Here is a 21120-nt window from a genome sequence, read left to right as displayed (position 1 = left end):
GCCTCTCCCATAAGGCACAGAAGTAGCTGAATCTTTAAAGAAAAGAAAAGGAAGAATTAAGGGGTTTCATATACATTTGGCCTACTTCATCTTGGTAGTCATGGATTTGGAAGTCCCAGAGATTTCTATCACACAGGCTCGGATCAACAGACCAGAGGATGCACAACAAGCCAGTGCATGCAGGGAGTAGGAGACCTGCTGTGTCTGCACTGCTCACTGCATTTATGTATGTGCTGACACTTCATCACATTTTAAAAAGTGCTGGAACTACTCCACATTGTCCTTAGCAGTACACGGAAAGAATTCTGTTTCTGATACACTCCTCTGCAGCCTGGAAGACTTTGGTATTTTTACTGCTGAGTTGCATGTTCCTTTTTACTTGCTCTTGTTAAATGCCTTTTCGAGTTCTTGAGCAGCATTTTTGGGATCCAGTTACTTCTTCTAATGGATGGATAAAGGAATAACTAAAACATTAGCTGGTCCTATCCATTCAGTGACCAGTGTGGTACTGTTTACTGCTAATGCTACCTCCACTTGGCTGGACACGTTGCCTCACTGTCCCAAGGGCCCTGTCTAGTCTGTCTATCTGTGTCTTAAATGTTATTACAGTTGGTAATTTTATGACTTTTTCTTGAGCAATCTGCTCCTCCTTTTCGCTCTCAAGTTCAAAATCCTCAAAATTTCCCTTGACAGAGGTAGACACAAACTCATGACTGCTCATTATTTCCATAAAAGTCAATCCATCCATTATTTATATTAAGGCACCAGCTCTCCAGTCTGCCTTCTCAGTGCAGTCTAGAGTCAAGGATGCCCGATGCTCCCTACTGAGAATTCACACGAAGAATCCCCAGGACCTGAGCAGGAACCTTATATGGCAGATGGGTCTAACAACCTCATGGTTTAACATGCTTCCTTTCTTATTCTCTGGTCCCTTTTTCCAGCGTGACCCTTCTGATTTGAAAATGTCAACATATAGCAAAATTAAGACAACCAAGCTGAGAAAGACATTGAGTGTTCCCTGATTTAAAAACTGTGCATAACTCTAGAAATTGTCATACCTAAACTGGACTTTGATTATCAATTTTACTTCAATAACTGTTATGCTGACAATGTGCATGGTCACAAATATTGATTACAAAGAGAGTATTTTCCTGCTGGAGAAAGGCTTTTTTCTTTCGCCTGCTGAGGTGAGTCAAAAAATGACAGCAGTGACACCAACATCTCTTGGAATTCAGTACCTCACAGAAATAAAAAGGCTTTCACAATGGCATGTCTTCATTTTTGGTTTAGGGTATATGGTCACAGCATTAATACAATGGTACTGTCTAATCTCTGGCTTTGGATCAGGCTGTTATGAAAGCAACACCTTCAGATCTGTGTGGCATATGCATGGCAAATACTAGCAAGGAAAAGAAATAGAAGGGCTTTCTGAAATGAAGACAACTTTTTGCCTTCTTTGCTGAACATGAATTCTTCCTAGTTTCTCTCATCCTACCCTTCTGGTGCTTCTTTATAATTCAAAGCATATATAAATCTCTGTCTACAGAATGAAAACAGCTTGACAAGTTATATTATAATTGAAAGGGAAAAAAACCTACTACAACACTCAGAATACTGATATCAGCTGAAATAGATGGAGAACTATAACCATTTTGTCTTATTCACACACATAAAAGTTGAATCAATGTCAGTGGTATGTATGAAGAATAAAGAATATATACTACTGACTATGCCTGTCAATCACAACCAACAGCAACCTTGCTGGCAGACTTAAGAAAATATTCAATCATGTAACCATTGCTTCTTGAACTAGATGTATTAAAGGATTTTAAAAATGGCACCTGTCGAAAAAATTCTTCCATCAGGGCCATGGTCCACCGGTAGTGCAGCTCCCAGGATTTTGCTGGATGGCTTATGTCTGCTGCATGTAGAATCAAAGACATGGCTTTGGCTTTGTCTACCCTGTCAATTCAAGGACATGCTCCAATTATCTCAAAACAAAGGCAACTATTTAAATTCTTTTCTTGAATATGAGCTCATTGAAAGGCTACAGATAATGAAGAGAATGGAAAACAACCTACCCCTGTGCCTGCTGCAGAGTGTGCCGCATTGTTTTAATTTGTTGGAAATGACCCGACATGTCTGTAGACAAGACCATCTCAATGACCAAGCTACGCAACTCCCTAAGAACAATTAAAAGCAAAATGACTGATTAAAATTCATTTATTCTCTGTATGGTACATTTGTTTAAGCGGTATTTGTTAATTTATAACTTTCAAAACAACATCATGGGTTTTATTACGTTTTAAAAAGCATTTAAATAAATTATTAACAACTTGAATATTGTATCCTAGAGGGATTCTGAGAAAGCAGTGTACCTCAGAAAATGTACTCTGCAGTCATTATTTCAGAGCCACACTATTTTGTAAATCCTATTTCCTAGTGCATAAACTAATATTACATGCAGTTCTCTCGCCCATTATAAGTCATTCCTTATTTTTTCCAGCAGTAGAGTATTCAAAAAACAAGTTGTTCTCTGGGCTTACCACCACACAACAGCATCCATTTTTACTGCACTCATGTTAGTGAAGAGTGTGCATAACACTAAGCCTAGGAAGAAGGCTGTGGAAACACTCAGAAAAGCAAGAGGTATTACATCTGAAATACTATCAACATTTCACCAATATAAGATCATTATGACTATCTACCTTTCAGTCCAAAAGTATTGTAATACCTATTTAATGAATCAGAACAAGTTTGGGATTAGTAATTTATCTCTGTCTTGCTGTTATGATTAGAGATGTTGGCTTGTCCATCTTTCTATTAAATCCATATGAAACTAATAAAACATGAATAATGTAAGAAACTTTATTCTGATTGTAAATAAAAAATGTAATTAATTTTATCAACAATAATTACTGGCTTAGAAAATTCTGTCTTCTTGATGTAGAAGGACCATATATAGGCCATGTAGGAGTCCAGTGGGTCTTTCTTTATACACTTTTTAAATGGCCTAGGAGGACAAGCGGTGCTTACATGTACATGGGGAATTTCCCACATTAAACCTTTCATTATGTTCCATATATCTTCATGACCACATTCCCAATCTTAAAGACGTCCAAGTATCAAACAGAACAGTAAAATCCTACCTTAGTAATTCTTACTGATCTTTCATACCATATTCATATGTTTGACTTAGGTAAATCAAAAAACATGCAGGTTTGTTCAAAGGACTATGGTTTAAAGAGGTAATTTGCAGTTTTCTTTAGGGCTATTAGAATACTTTGTTATAAAGACTATCAAGACTTTTTTGATCCAAATAAATTACATATTGAAGCATACATTTGTTGCTGATTTTTATGTATATATTCCTGACATGCTTTAATGTAACTGGATAAAGACTCAATGCTCTCACTTCTACTCAATAATATGCAGCCATAGCAACTTGTGTTTAGAAAATGCCTTACCTTATCTGACCTCATAATAAGCTACTAATTATTTTGCATCCCAACTGTTCCTCCTCCACATTGCTTTGAAAGCGTACCCTTCAAAAACAGTCAAAGCCACTAAAGAAAAAAAAGCAAAACAAAAAACCCCAACAAAACAAAACAAAAAACCCAGCTAACACTACAAGAGAAAGGAGGGCTCTGCATTGTTAAACCCTGTTGTTTTTGAGACTGAGATAATTATCACTTCTCCTTTCCATGGGAGATTTTCTTAGGAACTTTCAGTGTCTGAACTTTTCAGAGTCATCAGAAAAATCAGAAATAAGTTCACCCTTACTCACAAGATACCTCACCCCTGCTACGCAAGACACACACAGAGAAGCAAAACCACATTTTGAGTTTATTCATATTGTGATGGCAGGAGGAAAAACCCCCTAATTCTTACCTACAACATCTGAATTAGGATCAAACAGTATAGCACTGTCCTGTCACGCACTCCTGAAGATTTCAGGACAATAAAAATCTGCTTAACAGCAAAAGAGAGACTCCTGTGCCCATATCCACCACAATCAGAGGATAGAATTGAAAACCTGATGGGGAAATGGTAGGTAAAGCTCTACTGGAGCTACAAATGCTTCATCTGCTATCATTGCACAGAAGGTTGATCTTGGGCTGATCCCACCCCAAATTGCTTCCCAGGGAAAAAGGACTGTCTCAACTTCCACACCATGAGACCTCAGCTGGTCTCATAGGTGACTCCTGGACAGAAATCTCTCCCAGTCCTCATCAGGCAGTCCCCAGCTACAAGCCTCAGGATAATACAGGCACCTGCTACCACCCAAACAGACACATAGATGCTGTCATACTTGAAGGGGAGTGGTAAAAATATTCACATACAGCACATGGCAATCTTTCAGGCCCCATATCAGAAAATTACTGGGTTTGAGTCTACCATTTCCACTTTACTTAAGTAAATTGTCATCTTCAATGCTGGCATCCTTTATAAACCCTCCCCCCGACACAAGTCCTACAGATAGGATACTGTAAAAAAACATAGATGCAAGACTATGTGAAAAAATTACATGAACAAGGCTGTAATAAAGAGACAAGGAGGGATACATGAATTTCTTGAAAAAGTAGTTAGCCAAGAAATAGAAACTAGCTTTACCTGGATTTGTCCATGACAAAGACATCTAGTCAGCTGGAAACTAATCAAAAAAATGCAGGAACAGACTAAGATGAGCAAAGGCAAGGTGAGAACTGAAGACATAAGACTCATCTTCAGGTTATAGTTAACCCTTAAACAGAAGAATCTCAAGGGGCTTTGTGGAAGAATGTTGTTCATTCTGCATTATACATAACACCTACTGTTTTGTCTCTTTTTTTTTTGATAATCAGGAAATAAATCACTGTATGCCTTGGGGTGGTTTGAGACATTAATACTGCCCCACCACCTACAATGACATGCATGGGGTGCTGAAACACTGGGAACCTGCTAAACCAAAGGAGAAAAGGGGGCAAACAAGGATTCATCTTTAGTTATTTAAGGGCACAAAGTGAAAGAAACAAAACAATATCAAATACTGGAACAAATTTTCAGAGTCAAGAAAAGACTGAAAAATTGCTATGAATGTCACATGCATTATCCACAAAGGACATCATCCTCAGAATGTTGGCAGTGCTCCCCAGCTCAGACTAGAAGTCTAAGTTTTAAACTTAATTGAAGCTGGCAGTTTATTAGCACATTTATCTTCTTAAAGTTAACATGTAGAAGAGAAAATTGAATACTATAAAGTAATTTCAGTCATTTTGCTTCATTTTGCTAGAATAATTAGCAGAACCTCAGTTTAAATAGTCAGCAGTGTTAAATTTTTGAAAAATGAAACTGCTGCAACTAAAGAAAATAGATGTGACAGAAGTAAAGAAATTAATCAGTGCCAGGAAGTACATTGAAAAATTGAGCAGATTATCATTTCAATTTACTGACAACTTGATTCAGTGCAACCCCTTCAAAACTGTTAGTTTAACAGCATGAATTTCAGTATAGATCCAAGAAAATCACTCCAGCAATAATATGAAAATTGTGTCTCTTAAGTGGCTACCAGATCCATCATTGCACCAATGAAAAGGCAGGGTAACAAGAATTTCTGGGTAATCGAAATGAATACCAGGAAACTGTCATTTCCATGACTGACCCTCTAAATTGAAGTAACACACTGCAACAGGTTGTGCAGGTTGGCACAGACAGGCACTTTGGAATTTACTGCTTGCTTCAAAGAACAGAGTGTAATTGCTGAGCTAAGTGACAAAACATGGAACTGAATGTCCTTGTTTAGATTCTTGAGCTTATTAGTCAATTCATACATTTCTTCTGCATTTTACTGAATATACTCAAAAAGAGATGATAAATTCTACTTTTCTCTGGTTGCCAAAACTCACCACTTTCAAACTGGCTGCATATAGAAGAATCTGTGTAATCTACACAAACAAAATTTGCAAAACTAAAGTAAGATCTTCTAGGAAAACATAATTGTGTTACAAAGAGAAGAGATTGGAAAGGAAGTGTAAGCAGATCCAGTGTGTGATTGTGCCAGTTCCAAAAGAATGTGGCAGCTTATCACAGGTTCAAAAACCACAGAGAAATAAAATGCAGCTAAAGTTAGACAAAATGCTCCACAACTGAACTGGACAAAGAACTGTAGGAAGACCTGCCCAAGCAATCTATGCAGAGAAGAGTGTGCTTCAGAAGAGAGCCTATCACATTCCCCCCTTTCTTGTTTTTGCAGTCCAGCAGAGCAGTGTATATGAACATCACAACCTGGAAATCACAGGTCTCTCTTTCCCCTCACAAATATTTGGGTTTCACCCTGACACTCCTTTCCTCAGTGGATAACAGAAGGGTATGACTGGGATAAACTGCACTAGCTGGCAGCCAGATTTCTGTCAGCTGGAGCCACTCTATGTTGCTGCAGGGATTCCCAGACTACACTGATTTATGGTGGTCTCCAGTGATGAAGAAGCCTGGACTAGGGATGAACAGAAGTGTCTTCAAGCCACCCTTTGAACACTCCTGGATTGAAATTCAGCTGAAGAATTTCAGCTCCTTTCTACTTGGAAGCATCCTCTGGTAGGATGCAATATGAAACAACACCACTTCAAAAAAATACACTCAAGGCAACACATCTGAAGATTTGAAAATAATTTTCCCTCTAAATTTACGGTTTTAAATGACAGAATATGAGTTTCTGATGGCTGCATACTGGCACAATAATCTTCTCCATAGTCAATAGCTAGAACAAGCAAAAATAGGCTCACAGAGACCTATCAGCCCCAAAACAGCTTCACAAGGAGCAAGGCTGGCTCTTGTTGGCATTGAAAATCTAGGTGCATAGACAGTTATCAATGAAGTTTACAAATTACTTCTGCAGAAATTTCTCCAGAACTAAATGTACAACACAAATCTTCTGATAACTAAATCTAAATGAGTATCCTCTGAGAAGAATTCTTTTAAGAGAAGTAAAAATGGTATGCTTTCTTTCTCACTTTGTATTACATTTAAAAATTATAGATTTTAAAATATTTTTTAAAACAGATACAGAATAATAATCAATTGAAACCCAGAAGGGCCAGCAGACTCACATTTAATAAATGATTTATTTCGGGGTTTTATCTTCATACAAATGAATGAAGACATGTAAATCTACCATGTAAAACAGTCCATCTGTAAATATACACCTCAACAAAATACGACCTGATGTTCATGTATATTCCTTCATAAATGTATAATTTTGTGAAAATACAAATAAAGCAGAGTTTAGCTTTGTTATTAATGGTAGCACCATTCACAGTGGGAGACTTTCCCCTAGCAGAACATATTTCTCTAAACTTCACAGTCCACCTGTCTCCAAGGGATTTTTAGGGCCATTGAATAATATCTGTGTTTACAGAAACACAGAAGACTCATATTTTAAATACAATATGTATCCTTCAACGAGATACAAAGATAATATTTCCTTTTTAATAACAGAGAGACTCTAACACTTGAATTTTAGCCTTACAGGTCTTATTATTTGTGATATATCAATTATGATACTTAATCTTTCAGCTGGTCAAATTTTCTTCAGGAATTAGGCTAAAATTAAGAAGAAAAAGGCTCTGTAGCACTTCTGGGCCTTTGTTATTTTTGGACTGTCCACACAATCCATTTTTTAATGCTTAACCAAGACGTGACTCCGCTGAGATCCCAGGAGCAGCAGTGCCCAAGCTGGCAGCAGAGTGTGACTCTGCACTGTGATTTCAGCCCACTGGTTGTGCTGGACAAAGGCAACCCAGCTCAGGCAGCATTGTGGTTTTCCTAAAGAGCTCCTTCACCTGAGACTGTCCACACACTCCAGCACTGTGCCTCCTAAATGCACAGCCTCACTTGGAAAATTACACAGAATCTCCCAAGCAGTACTTCTTAACACCACAGCAGCCTTCCCTAGGCTCTAAACATCCATCACTCTTTCCACTGTCAACTTCCTGTAATTTGAACTCTTAAAATAGACTCCTCAGGGAAGGCCTGGTGGTTTTTATTATTTTTAAATGCTGGGAGTATTTTTGAATGTCACAGCAAGTCTTACCTCCAGTCATCTTTGTTTAGATTAGCCAGGATGTTCATCTCTTCTTCCTGCATGAGTCTATAAGCAGCACTTACATGATGATTTTCAAGAACAGAACGATCATTGTACAATATAGCAACATCTGACCTAGTGTGGGGAAAAAGAGGCAGATTTTGTAATAGTGTTCTAATGATGGCACTGGGAAAGGTAGTATGTGTTCTCTATCAGAAATATTGACTATATGTACCTGTATAGAGACAGATATATCAAATGATGTTTATTTTTTCCTACTGTATCAAATAGTAATGAATTGTCCATCTTAAATGCATTAAAAATTATCATTATTCAATTGCATTCACTGTTTGTGGGAAAGTAATATTTTAAAATGTGTGATGTTTCATTGATATGACCTAACTGTGGCAAAAACTCATGAGATCTTTGAGCTTCTTGACTGCAGATAGGATCACAGAGCATCAGAAATGCTCCAATTAGCCTACAAGAGTACCCTTACACGATGCACCCATTTAAAATGCAATGTGTTCACCAACAGTGGGGGTCCACATGGGTATTAGGAAGTTACCCCCCCTGCTCTAAGAGATGTGCTTTGGCCCATGCTACTCATTATCAGAAGATGCTGTAAAAAATAAGGTATTAAAATTTCATATGTTTTGAACAGCCACTATATTTTCTCAGAAAAACAGAGAAACCTTGAGCCTCATCACAGTGGGATGGCAGAGATGCGTAGCTGCAATTTGGAAGCACTCAAGCGTTTCCTAAAGACAGACTCGTACCATAATGTTAGCAAACTTAACAAACTTAAACTCCTTTCCTTCTTAATCAAAGACTAATGTACAATTCCAAAATTACACTGAGACACTCACACATTTGGATGTGGTGTGGATTTATCATACTTAGCTTCAAACATCATTAATTATTGGGAAATCTGTTTCCCCGAGACCTGATCTAACCTGCTAGGCAATCAATGTCAGGAGACACCTCTCTGCTGCAATTCTGTTCTGATAAAACTATTTCTGAATATTCCAATTTGGTCCAGTGACAAGTCTGTACTAGAAGAAAGGTGTGTTGCCTTTGCAGTGCAGCTCACTCTGACATCAATAAGCTAAATAAACCTCTTGTTCAGTTGAGCAACAGTAAATATTGCCATGTATGGTACCAAGGAATATAAATAATTTAAATAGGATTGGAAAGGTTATTTAGAGGAAACAAATCATAGCCAGGCTAAATAATCAATATGTTTACATCCATAATCAAACTGAAATTATGGGGAAATCTGTGTTATGCCAATCACATATGTTTATGAAGCACACTTTGATCAACATAGCCACTTATGACTATGTTTAAGCAGTGCTAAAATTTGCTATGATTTTGGCAGCCATTCCATCCATTTTCCTCAGGCAAAAGACACTTGGAATCACAGTCTGGGATGCCACATCAGGGCCAAGTTACACAAGGAGAGAAGAACAAGCTATATCACATAACAAATACCTGTTTGCAAGTATGCCTGAGTAAAATACAAAGGCTATCAGCTTAATTAGTTTTCCACTCTTGCAGTACTTCATAGCAAAATATTAAGGACAAAAATAGAAAATTAATATAAACTTGGAACTACAAACTGAAGTTTATTTTTAGCCAGACTATGCTGAAGGAGAAAAGAAATGTGTCCTTATTTTAGCTGCAAATCTAGCATTTTTCATCACTGAAAGCCACATCTTGGAGAAAAACGATGTTATAGATTTAATTTAAATGTAATCATTGTTCAGTTGATCCATATAAGTGAGTGTGAGGATGTTTGTGTCCAAATTAATAATATTTCTAGCACTGAACTGTTTTACTAGAATATGCCAGTGCTATGCTGACTTTTTTTAAAGAGCAGCCAAAGCAAACTCCTCAACTGAGGATACTAAAAACAATGTATAGCTCAGTGTAAGAGAAAAATAAGATTGTTTGTAGAAGGTTAAGTATCAGATATACCATTTTTGGTCAGGGATTTTCCTGTGATAAGATGAAAATATTTTAAGGGAGAGAACTATATGCTGTTGTATAGGAGCAGCAGCTAGAATGATATGCTGCACCTGCAGGAGAGCACAGCTAGCCTAACTTTCAAACTGGATTCCTTCCTAGATTTCTTTTTCATTTCTAGAGCTGTTGCTTTCAAAACACGCTAGGAGATGGCTCATGTTAGATGTTTCTAAAGCTCTTCTTGAAAGTTTCTCCCTCTGCACCAGGACCCTCTAAGTTCAATACACAAAGTGAAACAAGATGTAAGCACATTGCTGTAAGTGACAAGGCATTTTTATGGGGATACAGTAAAAGAAGTTTTTGAGTCAGTACTATCAGAATTTTAGTGAACAATAGGGGGTGAATAGCTTTTAAGTCCATGTTCTGCATGTTCTGAATATTTTCAAGCTTCCTCTTGACATATCAGCTCCAAAATGGAATTATTTCAGACATTATGGAGCTATATTAGTACTTTTCCACAGTTTTTGACCATGTCACTGATCCCATTAACTGGACAGAAGTTGATGAAGCAATTTGTAAAACCAGGACTGACCTGGCTGCTTCCTGGGTTTATAAGAGAGTTATGAAACAGTTCAGCAATTAACTGAAAAAAATGCAAACTCCAGATATGACTCTTAGGAGACTGCATCACTTACCTTGTCTGAATATGAAAATTGTTTGTGGTCCCAGTATGTTCATAGTCATGGACGGCAGCTGCAAAGATCATTGCTAAAATTTCCAGTTCTGTGAGCCAGTGCTGGGAAATGAAAAACAAATCATAGTCACATTTTCAATAATAGCCTAGCTCAGATTAAACCCTACAGTACTGAAAATGTTTTACCTTCAATGCATTATTTTCAACTTAAATAAACTTTCCTCTAACTCCAGATAACTATATATCCATAACACTTCAGCACTATACAGTAAAATATGTCCTTGTACTTATGATTTCTCTGAGACCAAGTTAACATCCTTATGGCCACTAGCAAAGTAAATATTTGCAGCCAAAAATATAAGAAGTTATGAAAAGAATTACACAGTTCACTTTACAACTCCTTTGAGTATCTACTCTGTTAGCTCACAGGTGGCACTTGCCAAATTACAGTATATTAATCCAAAAAAGTCTTATATGAAGTTTAGGTTATAATTTGTCTTTTAGTAAACTATATATACAGTTAATTATAAGCTGAAGGTACAAAATTAGTATTATCTATATTTTACCAGTGTACATAGCACTAAAATTAGGCTCATGGGAGATTTCTCTGTTCTAAATTTGATCGTACTTTGTACTGATGAAAAAAAAAATTTAAAAAGTGCAGAAGGCTAGTATACAGTTACACAGAACAAAAGGTAATGTAGGTCATGTATACAAAATAATGCAGACCCTGGAGTTTTGAGCCCTTTTATAACTCTTGCTAAATGAGGCTGTTCTGTATAGCACAGCTTGTAAAATAACCTCTGTTATCTTCTTTCGAGTTCTGTTTCTTGAATGACAAAAAGTCCTTGAGGAGAAAACTTACTCCATCTAAAGATGGGGGCAGAAAAATCATATGATAATTAACCCCCACAGTCATAGGACTGATTAAGTCAAATGCCAGTCAAGCATTTCCACACATATTTCAGATGGTTTTGGTGTACAAGTAAGCTTCTGTACTAAAGGATCAAAGAATTATTTCAACTTCACACACCCCAATATGCACAGATGAATGTGTATGTGTGTGTATGAATGAATATGAAATGCATAAGTTGCCAGATGTAGTAAAAGTTGCCAATAGTAGTTCATCTTTCAAAGAAGAAGAAAGGAAAGAGTCAAGATTCATTAGCAATATAAGAATAATTAAATAGGTCATTCAGTGACACAATAGGGCTGCTGAGGAACAAGTACTGGCTGCTGGTGAAGCAGTATAGGTTTAGAAAGGTCACAGGCAGAGGAATGAGAATGTACTGTAAGCAGTTCTAAAAATGGAAACCATGACCTTCATCATATTGTGTGTCACAAGAAACCAGGCCATGACCGGTCCTGGCTCTCACAATGTTTTCAACATACCAAACAGAACAGAAACACAGAAAGTGTAATGAAAGCTAAACATAAACTGTTCTTTAAGATGCCTTTTCAAAGGTCAGCTTTTGTAGCAAATAAAATAGTTGCTAGACAATGCATTCATAAGCAGAAGAACATTCCTCACAGACAATATCTATGGGCTACACAGAGACTTCATACAGTAAGAAGAAGAGCAAATATTCTACACACACTGGTATAGTCAAAATTGAGATCAGTAATCAAATTGAAGAACCAGAGAACTTCTTCAGCTAAAAGATTTCTAAGGAAGTAGAAAAATACTCTTACAGAGACAGTTAATAAGTGTGTTTTGAAAGGGAGAGGGAAAAACAAGTATCTGGGGGTCTGCAAGACTGAGAAGAGCTGAAACATGCTTCCCTCCTGAAAGATACTATGTCTTGTGGGCGTCACAGTTAATATAAATTATGTCTTCTATGGAAGTATTATGTATTGCTTATATGTAAAGAAATACATGGCAACTTATGAGTTCTGTTTGAAACTTTTTTTTTACAGTGATGGATTAAAAACTGAGCAAGAAATGGAGTCTCACAATGCACTTATTGGCAGTAAAGGCATTTTTTCCTTTACTTTGAGCAATACAGGTACGTGGGAGGAGAAAAGGGATGGTGGGAAGATGATCGATGACTCAAAAGTTCTTTACAAGATGTATTCACTGGGACTTGGATTCTTAAACCTTCATAAAGATGAAAACTTCATGAATGTAAGCTTGACTTATACATTTCAGTTGCATCATCTGGGATTTAGTCTCTTGGGAAGGTTAATAGACTGTCTGCCATCTGTGATACTTAACATTCTAACACATTGATCTGAGGTGGCTGGATCTTCTTTCTTTAGATAGACAGCAAATTTTGAAAAATATAATGATTATTTCATTTTTTTAACAGCCGCTCTGGATATGTCTTATTCTTCACCAGAATCTCTCTAGGGGCTTGTGGAGAAGCATAAGCTCTGATCAGCCAAAATTTTTTGGCAAATGTGGAAATAGGGCTGTTTTGAAGCTTCCTGTAAAAGGTACAAAACATATGACCTCAACAACAGGAATCATGCAAAAGCTTTCCTAAATCCCAGCTTTTGGAAACATTTGCTCCAGTATGTTTCAGAAATAAACAAGGAAGATAGCAACTGTGCAAGATTTGGAGTTAGTACCAGGTCCTTAAGAGAAAATGAAAGCAGAAAAACATCTAATTGCAAACCAATCTGGAAAAAAATAAAAATACCAAACAAATTATAAACCAGAGGAATTTGATCTAGAATTGCATCATATTTACTCTAATCCAGGTATTAGAAATAGAGCAGAGTTTTAAAAAAGGATTACAATGAGCATGTCTGAAAACTGTTGGCTTGAGAAGCAAACTCCAAATTGTTATTGAGTAAGGTACTGGAGGGTTAACCAGGCAACAGGAAAAAAAATCCAGCAAGTTAAATAGAACATTTTCATTATACTGATGCTTTCTCAAATTGCAAGTGACATTTGGTAGAAAAATACTTTGCAAGCTGCAGAATCACTAGGCCCTCTTTCAAACACTGATTTCCATAAATGTTCCTTCTGCCTGGCAAGTACATCTGTTTGAAGGCACTCTTGACTAAGTGGTGTCCTAGTTAGATTTCTTTCCAAGAACTTTCCAGTATCACAGCACCATAGAATCATAGAATGGTTAGGGTTAGAAGGGACCTTAAAGATGATCTAATTCCAATTCCCCCTGCCACAGGCAGAGAAATATCACAATTCAATGTCTCAATTTGGCAATTACAATGTGAATTAAACCTGGACTAATTTTATAAAAATATTTTGTAGCAGTGTTGCAACACTAATGAGATTTTGCAGCGGTAAAGTCTAGACTTTTTTGAAAATCATTTTCCAAATCACATCTAAGGCAGAAGGTTAAGAGGCTGATAGGGATGGAAGGGCCTTTCTCACGCTCACGTGCACGCAGTGAAATAGCAGATATTAAAATATGAAACAGATTTCTCTATTCAGTGTTCATAGACACACAAAGTGTCTTTGAAAGTGGTTTAAGTAATGGCTAAATGTCCCAAAATTACATGGACAGTTCTGGAAGTTGGGACTTTGTCCTGGCATCACAAGAAAAATCTGAATGCTACTGTGTTTTTGAAGGGCAGAGGGGCAGATACAATGGGCCAGAGGGATGTTTATAATAAAACAAAAGGATTTTCCTCCTGGTAAGATCCAGGTGTATACCTGCAACAAAGACATGGCTCACACCACTTAACTCTTGCAATTAATCTCATATTCTCAAGAATTTTCCTTTACTAAAATATTATTTTGATAGGTGAATATTGTATACAACAACTTTGGTTTGGACTCCTCTTGGCAAGAGCTGCCTAGCCTCTGCTTCAGTCTGATATGGAAGTGTTTTCTCAAGAAAACTTCTCAATCTGAAAAGGAATCTTGGCTGGTGAAGTCTCCAGGCTACACTTACATAGTATTAGAGTTAAAATATAGCTTTAAACACTTACAAGAAAAATACTTCCTTCAAACAGTAAAAAAAAAAAAAAAAAAAAAGTGTGATGCCTGGAGACCTTTCCTTGCCCACCCTGAAGCCAAGGGCATTTTAAGTGAGAAAAGGCTTAACATAAGTGATTGACTGCCATTTATTGTGTATATATAGGAGCAAAACCATCCAGAGTCAGTTCTAAATTTTTTATATCCAAAGTCTTCTGGAATTGTCTCAAAGTTCTGCAAACAGAAATCAGACACTATTTCTTCCCAGCTGTTTCATTTGTTGATTGGTTTTTGGTTTGATGGGTTTTTTTTAAACAACTGCATTCACAGTGAAGACAAATTATCAAAAAGCCATTGACAGCAATCTCCATTTTCTTTCAGTCAGTATTTACTTTTGCCTAGCAAGCTGATAGTGAGGAGAATTCTACTGCTGGTATTTAATTTAAGTGTTAAGAAATAAAAATGCTTGCACAGATTCATTTCAGTTCCCAAATAAATAATTTAAAATATTGTGATGTTTCAAGGCAAATGCAATAGCCCGCCTACCATGGGCACATAGAGTATACAAGAGCAGTGCTAAAGAAGGTTAAAAACTGAAAGAAAAAGCAGTTTCAGAGTTTAAGGCCAGGCTGGATGGGGCCTTGAGCAGCCTGGTCTGGAGGAAGGTGTCCTTGCCTATGGCAGGGTGGCTGGAACTGAGTTGTCTTTAAGGTCCCTTCCAACCCAAGCCATTCCATGATGATATCTTTCTAAGCCTGCACTGATTCAGGTGATGATATAATTCTAAGCCTGCACTGATTCAGTACATTTTTCAACAGCCAGGACCTCTGCAGATACTAAAGCTTCCTTGCCTGATCACACCTCCCATGCTCTGATGTGAAAGTAAAAAAATTCTCACCTGCCCACTCCTGCAAATCTATCTCATTAAATATGATATAAAATACCTAAATCCAGGCGATAAAAAGCAAAAAGGATTTAAAGATTATTTTTTCCTTCGTTTTCCCCTCTGCATTAAGAGACGTTCAGCCTGGAAGAACTGTTAAAATGAAATAAACTTCACAGCCTGAACAGCAGTTCTTGAATCTCTCTCTGCAAAAATTTTCAACTGAGCTTTTTCCATTAGAAAAGAAACATGTACACATTTATTCAAAACAGCAGAGTCTGAGAAAAGAAATTGAATTTCACAATACTTCTTACCATGATGCCAGTGTGAATCATTATGTAATGCACAGTTTGAGTAACATCAGCTGCATGGATCAAATTGTGATAGGGATTTTTGTATTTGCTGTAACCAACTTCAAGAGCTTCAGCAAAAGAAATAAGATTGGGAACAGGGATCTACAGACAAGAAAACATTAAAATAATTGTTTTTTCCTGCAACAGCTGCAAAGTCAAGCATGCAATAAATGAATCACAAATAATATACCATGGGATCTAGTGGGCAAACAATAAAAGAAAAATTTAAAATATAAAGATCTGGTATCATACATACACCAATGAGCCTCCACACAAATTCTGTAGGTGTTGTATCTCTCTACACACACCATGCACAAGACACTGCAGAGCTTTTAACAAAATGGTTTTCAAGGTATGTCTGTCTGCACCGGGGATGCAGAGGTTGCATGTATTTCACAGGCATGGCAGACAGGAGTCTAACAATAGGATTATCTCCTTTTCTTCACTACTTTTACCTTGCTTCAGACAAGGTCTGCTTTAATGTCACAGTACAACTTCCCTTCCTCCAGACAATGTGTGAATGACAGGTACTATCTGGTCCCACTCATTTTTGCATTGTGCTGGTTTTGGCAGGGATAGAGTTAATTTCCTTCATAGTAGCTGGTATGGGCCAATGTTTTGGATTTGTGCTGAGAACAGAGCTGATAACTCCAGGATGCTTTAGTCACTGCTGAGCAGAGACTGCACGGAGTCCAGGCCTTCTCTGCTCCCCATCCCACCCACCCTGGGGTGCACAGGACGGGGGGCAGGGACACAGCTGGGACAGCTGGCCCTGCTGACCAGGGGACAATGATCCACAGGGCCCCGTGGGCTGCAGCCCCGGGCTGGGGAGCCTGGCTGGGCACTGCTGCCTGGGACTGCCTGGGCAGCGCTCAGCTGCTGCTGCTGAGCAACTGCTTTCATCTGCAGCCTTTCTCCTTGGCTTTGATTCCTCTCTTAAATATTAATTTTCTATATTATTATTACCACCATCATTATTAAACTGTTCATATCTCAACCCACAAGTTTTCTCACTTTTCCGCCTCCAATTCTCTTTCCCCCCATCCTTCTGGGGAGAGGAGTGAGCAAGTGAGTGGCAGTGTGGTGCTTGTTTGCTGCCTGGGGATAAACCACTTCACCCACTTTAATAAAATTACATATCCCTTAATAATTTTGTCTTTATTTAAAAACCCTGAGACATAAACAATGGGACTGAGAATGGGCTTAAGCCTACTCTGGCAGTAGCATGATGTACTTCGTGTCTGTGTTATAATGGTGGTCTTGGTGTGGTTCTGACTTCAAGCAAATGAAGCCTGTTGGGAAAAGATGGGTTGCCAGCCTAAAATTAAAATATTCAAGAAACTTCAGGATGAGACATCCTCTTCAAAAGGAACACAGAGTTTTTGCAGTGAAGAGATTTTGCAACTATCAGAAAACTTTCATTTGGTACTATAACAATAAATTTATCTTTTGATTCATTTTTTTATCTCAGCTTTTCAAAGTTGGCAATAAGGACTCCATATATTATTGAAAAAACCCTACAAAGACCTTGGAAAAGCAATTTTTCTCTTTATATGTCCCCCAGGTTGTTCAGGAGAGGAAGTTCAGCTGAACCCCCTGCACAGTGGTGATCAACAGCGTGATCCAGACCATGAAAAAAGTATTTAGGACTAACTGTGGTTTTGTGCCTTTTTGGTAATTTTTGGTCTATAATGGTGGGACACTGGTTCAGACCTGCTGAGTAAATAGCCTGTATTCTATTTATGTAACACAAATGACATGACAAGGGTCTACATCACTTTCCATTTTTTTGGGTTGCAGAAAAATTTGCATGTTCTGGGTGAAGTTTCATTTGGTAGAACAATTGGCATTTTTCAATATTTCATTTGCCATATTCTTTGAAATTCTACACTGCATCATACAATAAAAAACATTTCAATGCTGGTTTTCTTGTATTTTAAACTTGACACGTGTATTTTTGCATCCATATTTTTCTTTATGTTTAGTTCCTGACCTTGAAACGGCTCAAAAGGTCGTATCGGGTTAACAGCTCATACATCATAAATTTCAGACTGTGCTCTCCACTTGCTTCATTAAGGGCAAATACGTCAAAAGACCACTTATCAACATCCTGTAGATGAGGGAAAAGGAAAACAACAAAAAACAAAACAAAAAAAAATTACATTTCCAGCCATTTGGCTAGTATCTAGAGGGAAGTAGGAGAGTTTGGTGGTTTTATTACCCAACTCTTTCAAATTCCTAATGTAGATAACATATTAATGGCTACTACAATATTGATGATGGAAACAATTCTGTCAGTTATGAATAAAATACTTGCAACATGACCAAGGCCATTTGCATGCTTTGAATCAAACTTCCAAGTTTAACTTACTCAGTAAGAACTGTCTATACAACCTCATGAAGCTACTCTGAATATCACCCTTCAAATGCAAGGTCATTAACACTGATGTCATTAAACATAAAGCAATTTGAGAATAACATAATTGTTTGGCTTTCAGGGGAAAAGTGGAGGTACTTAGTTCTTAAGAAATCTCAGTTTATAATTGCATTAATAGACATAGGAACTCAGCTTACTATAAAAGATCATCTTTTGGTTGAACTAGAGCAATACTTTAAATATACAGCAAATACTGTACTTGTTCCATAAGCTTCAGCTTCTTTTGTTAGCTCTATCCCAATACTATCTTCTTTTTCTTGCCTAAAAAGGAAACAAATGCTGCTGTCTGAGACACTGATTAAGATACCACTGGGAGCTGATAAAACTGTCTCACATTTCTATAAGAACTTCTATACAAATTTAAGTCTATTACTCTAATAGGATCTAAATTAAGTCAGAATTAATCAGAATCATATATTATTTCTGAATTTTTAACTATTCATTTCTCTGTACTTTGTGCTCAGTTCTGTAGTACTAACTATGGCTAGGGTACCTTCAGTAGAAAAATATGAATTGGACCCTAAAAGTCACTAAACATAAGTGCAAATACATTCAACTTCCACAATGATTAAACTTCTTTCACCTTAAATGTGACTATCACTTCTGCTGGATAAGCCAAACCAACCATGCTTGAAGTTTTCCGGTACATCCTAAAAGAACAAATAAAATATTAAGAAATAGCTCTTCTTCAAAAACATACTGAAAAATTTTATATTTTTTTAAATTTTTCTTTCAGAATTTGTGAAGTAACACGAATCTATTTAAGGGTCTGACCCCAAAGATTTATGTAATCTTCTATGAAGCTATGAGACAAGCCCCTTTGCAAGTATATTACTCTTTAATATTAGAACAGCCATTGGTACAATTTAGTGTAGAAGTTACAAAGACATTGAGTTCATCCCCAGAATTTTCCAAGGCTTAAGAAATTTTAAAAATTAGAGGTTTCATCTGGAATTCTGTAGAGAAAAATGGAGTGGTTGCAGAAAATGAAGCATAAATTCTGGCTCAAAGATTTGCTCCAGGTTCACTGCACCATTAAAGGATGGCAGACACTGTGGTTAAATGCAGTGCTTGCAGTAACAAGAAAACAAATCTCTCACCTTTCTACAAAAATCCCAGCCTGTACAGCATGCACAATGCTTCGGAATTTGGGCTTTTCCTCAGGTCTCCTCTTTACTATTCCCATCTCCCTCGTGAATGTAGAAGCTAACCAGTCCCGCACTTCCAGCGGGACCGAATCCGACTGGATGTCAGAGAGTTCATCTTCAGTGTCCAAAAGTTTCCTACAAAAAAAATAATACAAGGTAACCAACAAGACCTTGGACCTAACAAGAGGAAGTACTCACATGTGAACAGCTAAAAAACTTGATTTAAGAGGAGCTGAGGTTGACTGTAGGACCAACTCAGTACATCACAAAATGTCTTCTCTGGCAGATGGACTGACACCAAGGGGAAGCTGTGCACAGCAGATATCATCTCTCTCTCCCACTGCTCACGTTCCAGAAGTTAAAAGACAATAAAATGCAATTTATTCAACTGAAGACAAGAAAAGATTTTTCTACTAAGTTGTCAGAGCAGTGGTGGATTGAAGAGTAATCAATGAGCTGTAAAATCCCAAGACCACCTCTAAAACAGTAATGACAGAACTGTCAGCAGGGTTGCTGCTATAAGTGAGAGCCCCATTAGTCTATTGATCTGTACCCCAAAATGGTACAAGAAGTGTTTTGATACTTACAAACAAAAGTAAATGATGCTACATAGCAATGATGTGGTGTGCATGTCAGTGAACGCTCCGTACACATGCTCATCCTGCTGTTGCAGCACAATAAAAGCATTAAAGAGAATTAATTCCTTTATTGAAAAGAATTAATTCCTTCTATGTAGAGATCTCTATTCCTATTGAAGGCAGGGTAAAAAAGTCATAGCAGTAAAGATATTATACAAGATTGGATTGCAAGTCAGCTTTCAAACTTGTTAGCAGTTCAAAAAGCTAGAAAAGTTATATATAGCTCTTGCAAAATAGAAGTATTAAAAAGAATCTTCACTTCAACAAAAGTAAATTAGAGGTCATCAGTTTACTTAGAAGAAACTTTTAACTAAATACTCTCTTTAAACAGACTCAACACTTCTGTTCCACACTTCTATAAATCTTTTTCTTACAGTTATTTGCCCTTATCACTCAGAGTGCTGGGGTTTCCAGAAAACAAATCCCTTATTTTGTCTGATATCAATTTTCCTTTCATTCAGTTATGCAAGAAACCCCAGAGCAGGGTGACCTGAATATATACACAGCATGCTACCCTTACAAAATATTTTCTTGAAAGTGATACCAATTGAATTGTAGGCATTATTTGATTGCATAGGTCTATTTCTATTGTGCTGCGTTTCTGAAACACGGATGAATAAAGAAAGCCTGAGTATGGTGTAGTTCAAAAGAATCTCCACATAAATTTAATCCTATCTGAGGGATCATAGTAATAGGAAACATGTCAGAAGAACCATATTAATTATTGGTGAACTGTGAGCATAGCATATTTGTGCTCAGTTTCAGTAGCCCATCTGACTGACAGTATATTTTCTGAGATTCTTCAACTGAGGTTTAAAAAATATAAATGCGCTCCTTGTCCTTCCTTGGTTTACTGAAAGAACAGTAGAAAAATTCTTATTTTTTCAGAGGCATAGAATTATCAGGCTAGGAAGGCTCCTTAAAATGGAATAAAAGAAGGGCAGAATGAACAAGGATTATGAAATTTTCTGGCAGTGGGACAATAGCAAAAATCAGAAACTTAATTTGGAAGAGGAGAACTTGTGTGGAGGAAAGGATTTGAGCAAATTAT

The 21120-nt window shown here is 37.2% G+C and overlaps 1 protein-coding gene across 4 annotated transcripts in view; it reads right to left on the bottom strand.

The window, feature by feature from the left end:
• The window catches only part of PDE1A (phosphodiesterase 1A), a 142130-nt gene that overhangs the window by 24562 nt on the left and 96448 nt on the right, over positions 1–21120 (bottom strand). For all 4 annotated transcript variants that reach the window (XM_058028585.1, XM_058028586.1, XM_058028588.1 and 1 more), the window contains 8 exons: positions 19384–19566; positions 18867–18933; positions 17840–17956; positions 15808–15948; positions 10723–10823; positions 8069–8194; positions 2082–2183; positions 1842–1962 (listed from right to left, as the gene is read on the bottom strand). In XM_058028585.1, coding sequence (XP_057884568.1) covers positions 1842–1962; positions 2082–2183; positions 8069–8194; positions 10723–10823; positions 15808–15948; positions 17840–17956; positions 18867–18933; positions 19384–19566 — 958 coding nt within the window. The remainder of the gene's footprint in view (positions 1–1841; positions 1963–2081; positions 2184–8068; positions 8195–10722; positions 10824–15807; positions 15949–17839; positions 17957–18866; positions 18934–19383; positions 19567–21120) is intronic.

The sequence above is a fragment of the Melospiza georgiana genome, chromosome 7 (genome assembly GCF_028018845.1).
Source record: "Melospiza georgiana isolate bMelGeo1 chromosome 7, bMelGeo1.pri, whole genome shotgun sequence".
NCBI lineage: Eukaryota > Metazoa > Chordata > Aves > Passeriformes > Passerellidae > Melospiza > Melospiza georgiana.
Note: the sequence above shows the minus strand (reverse complement) of the source record. Positions and strands in the feature narration are given on the sequence as shown.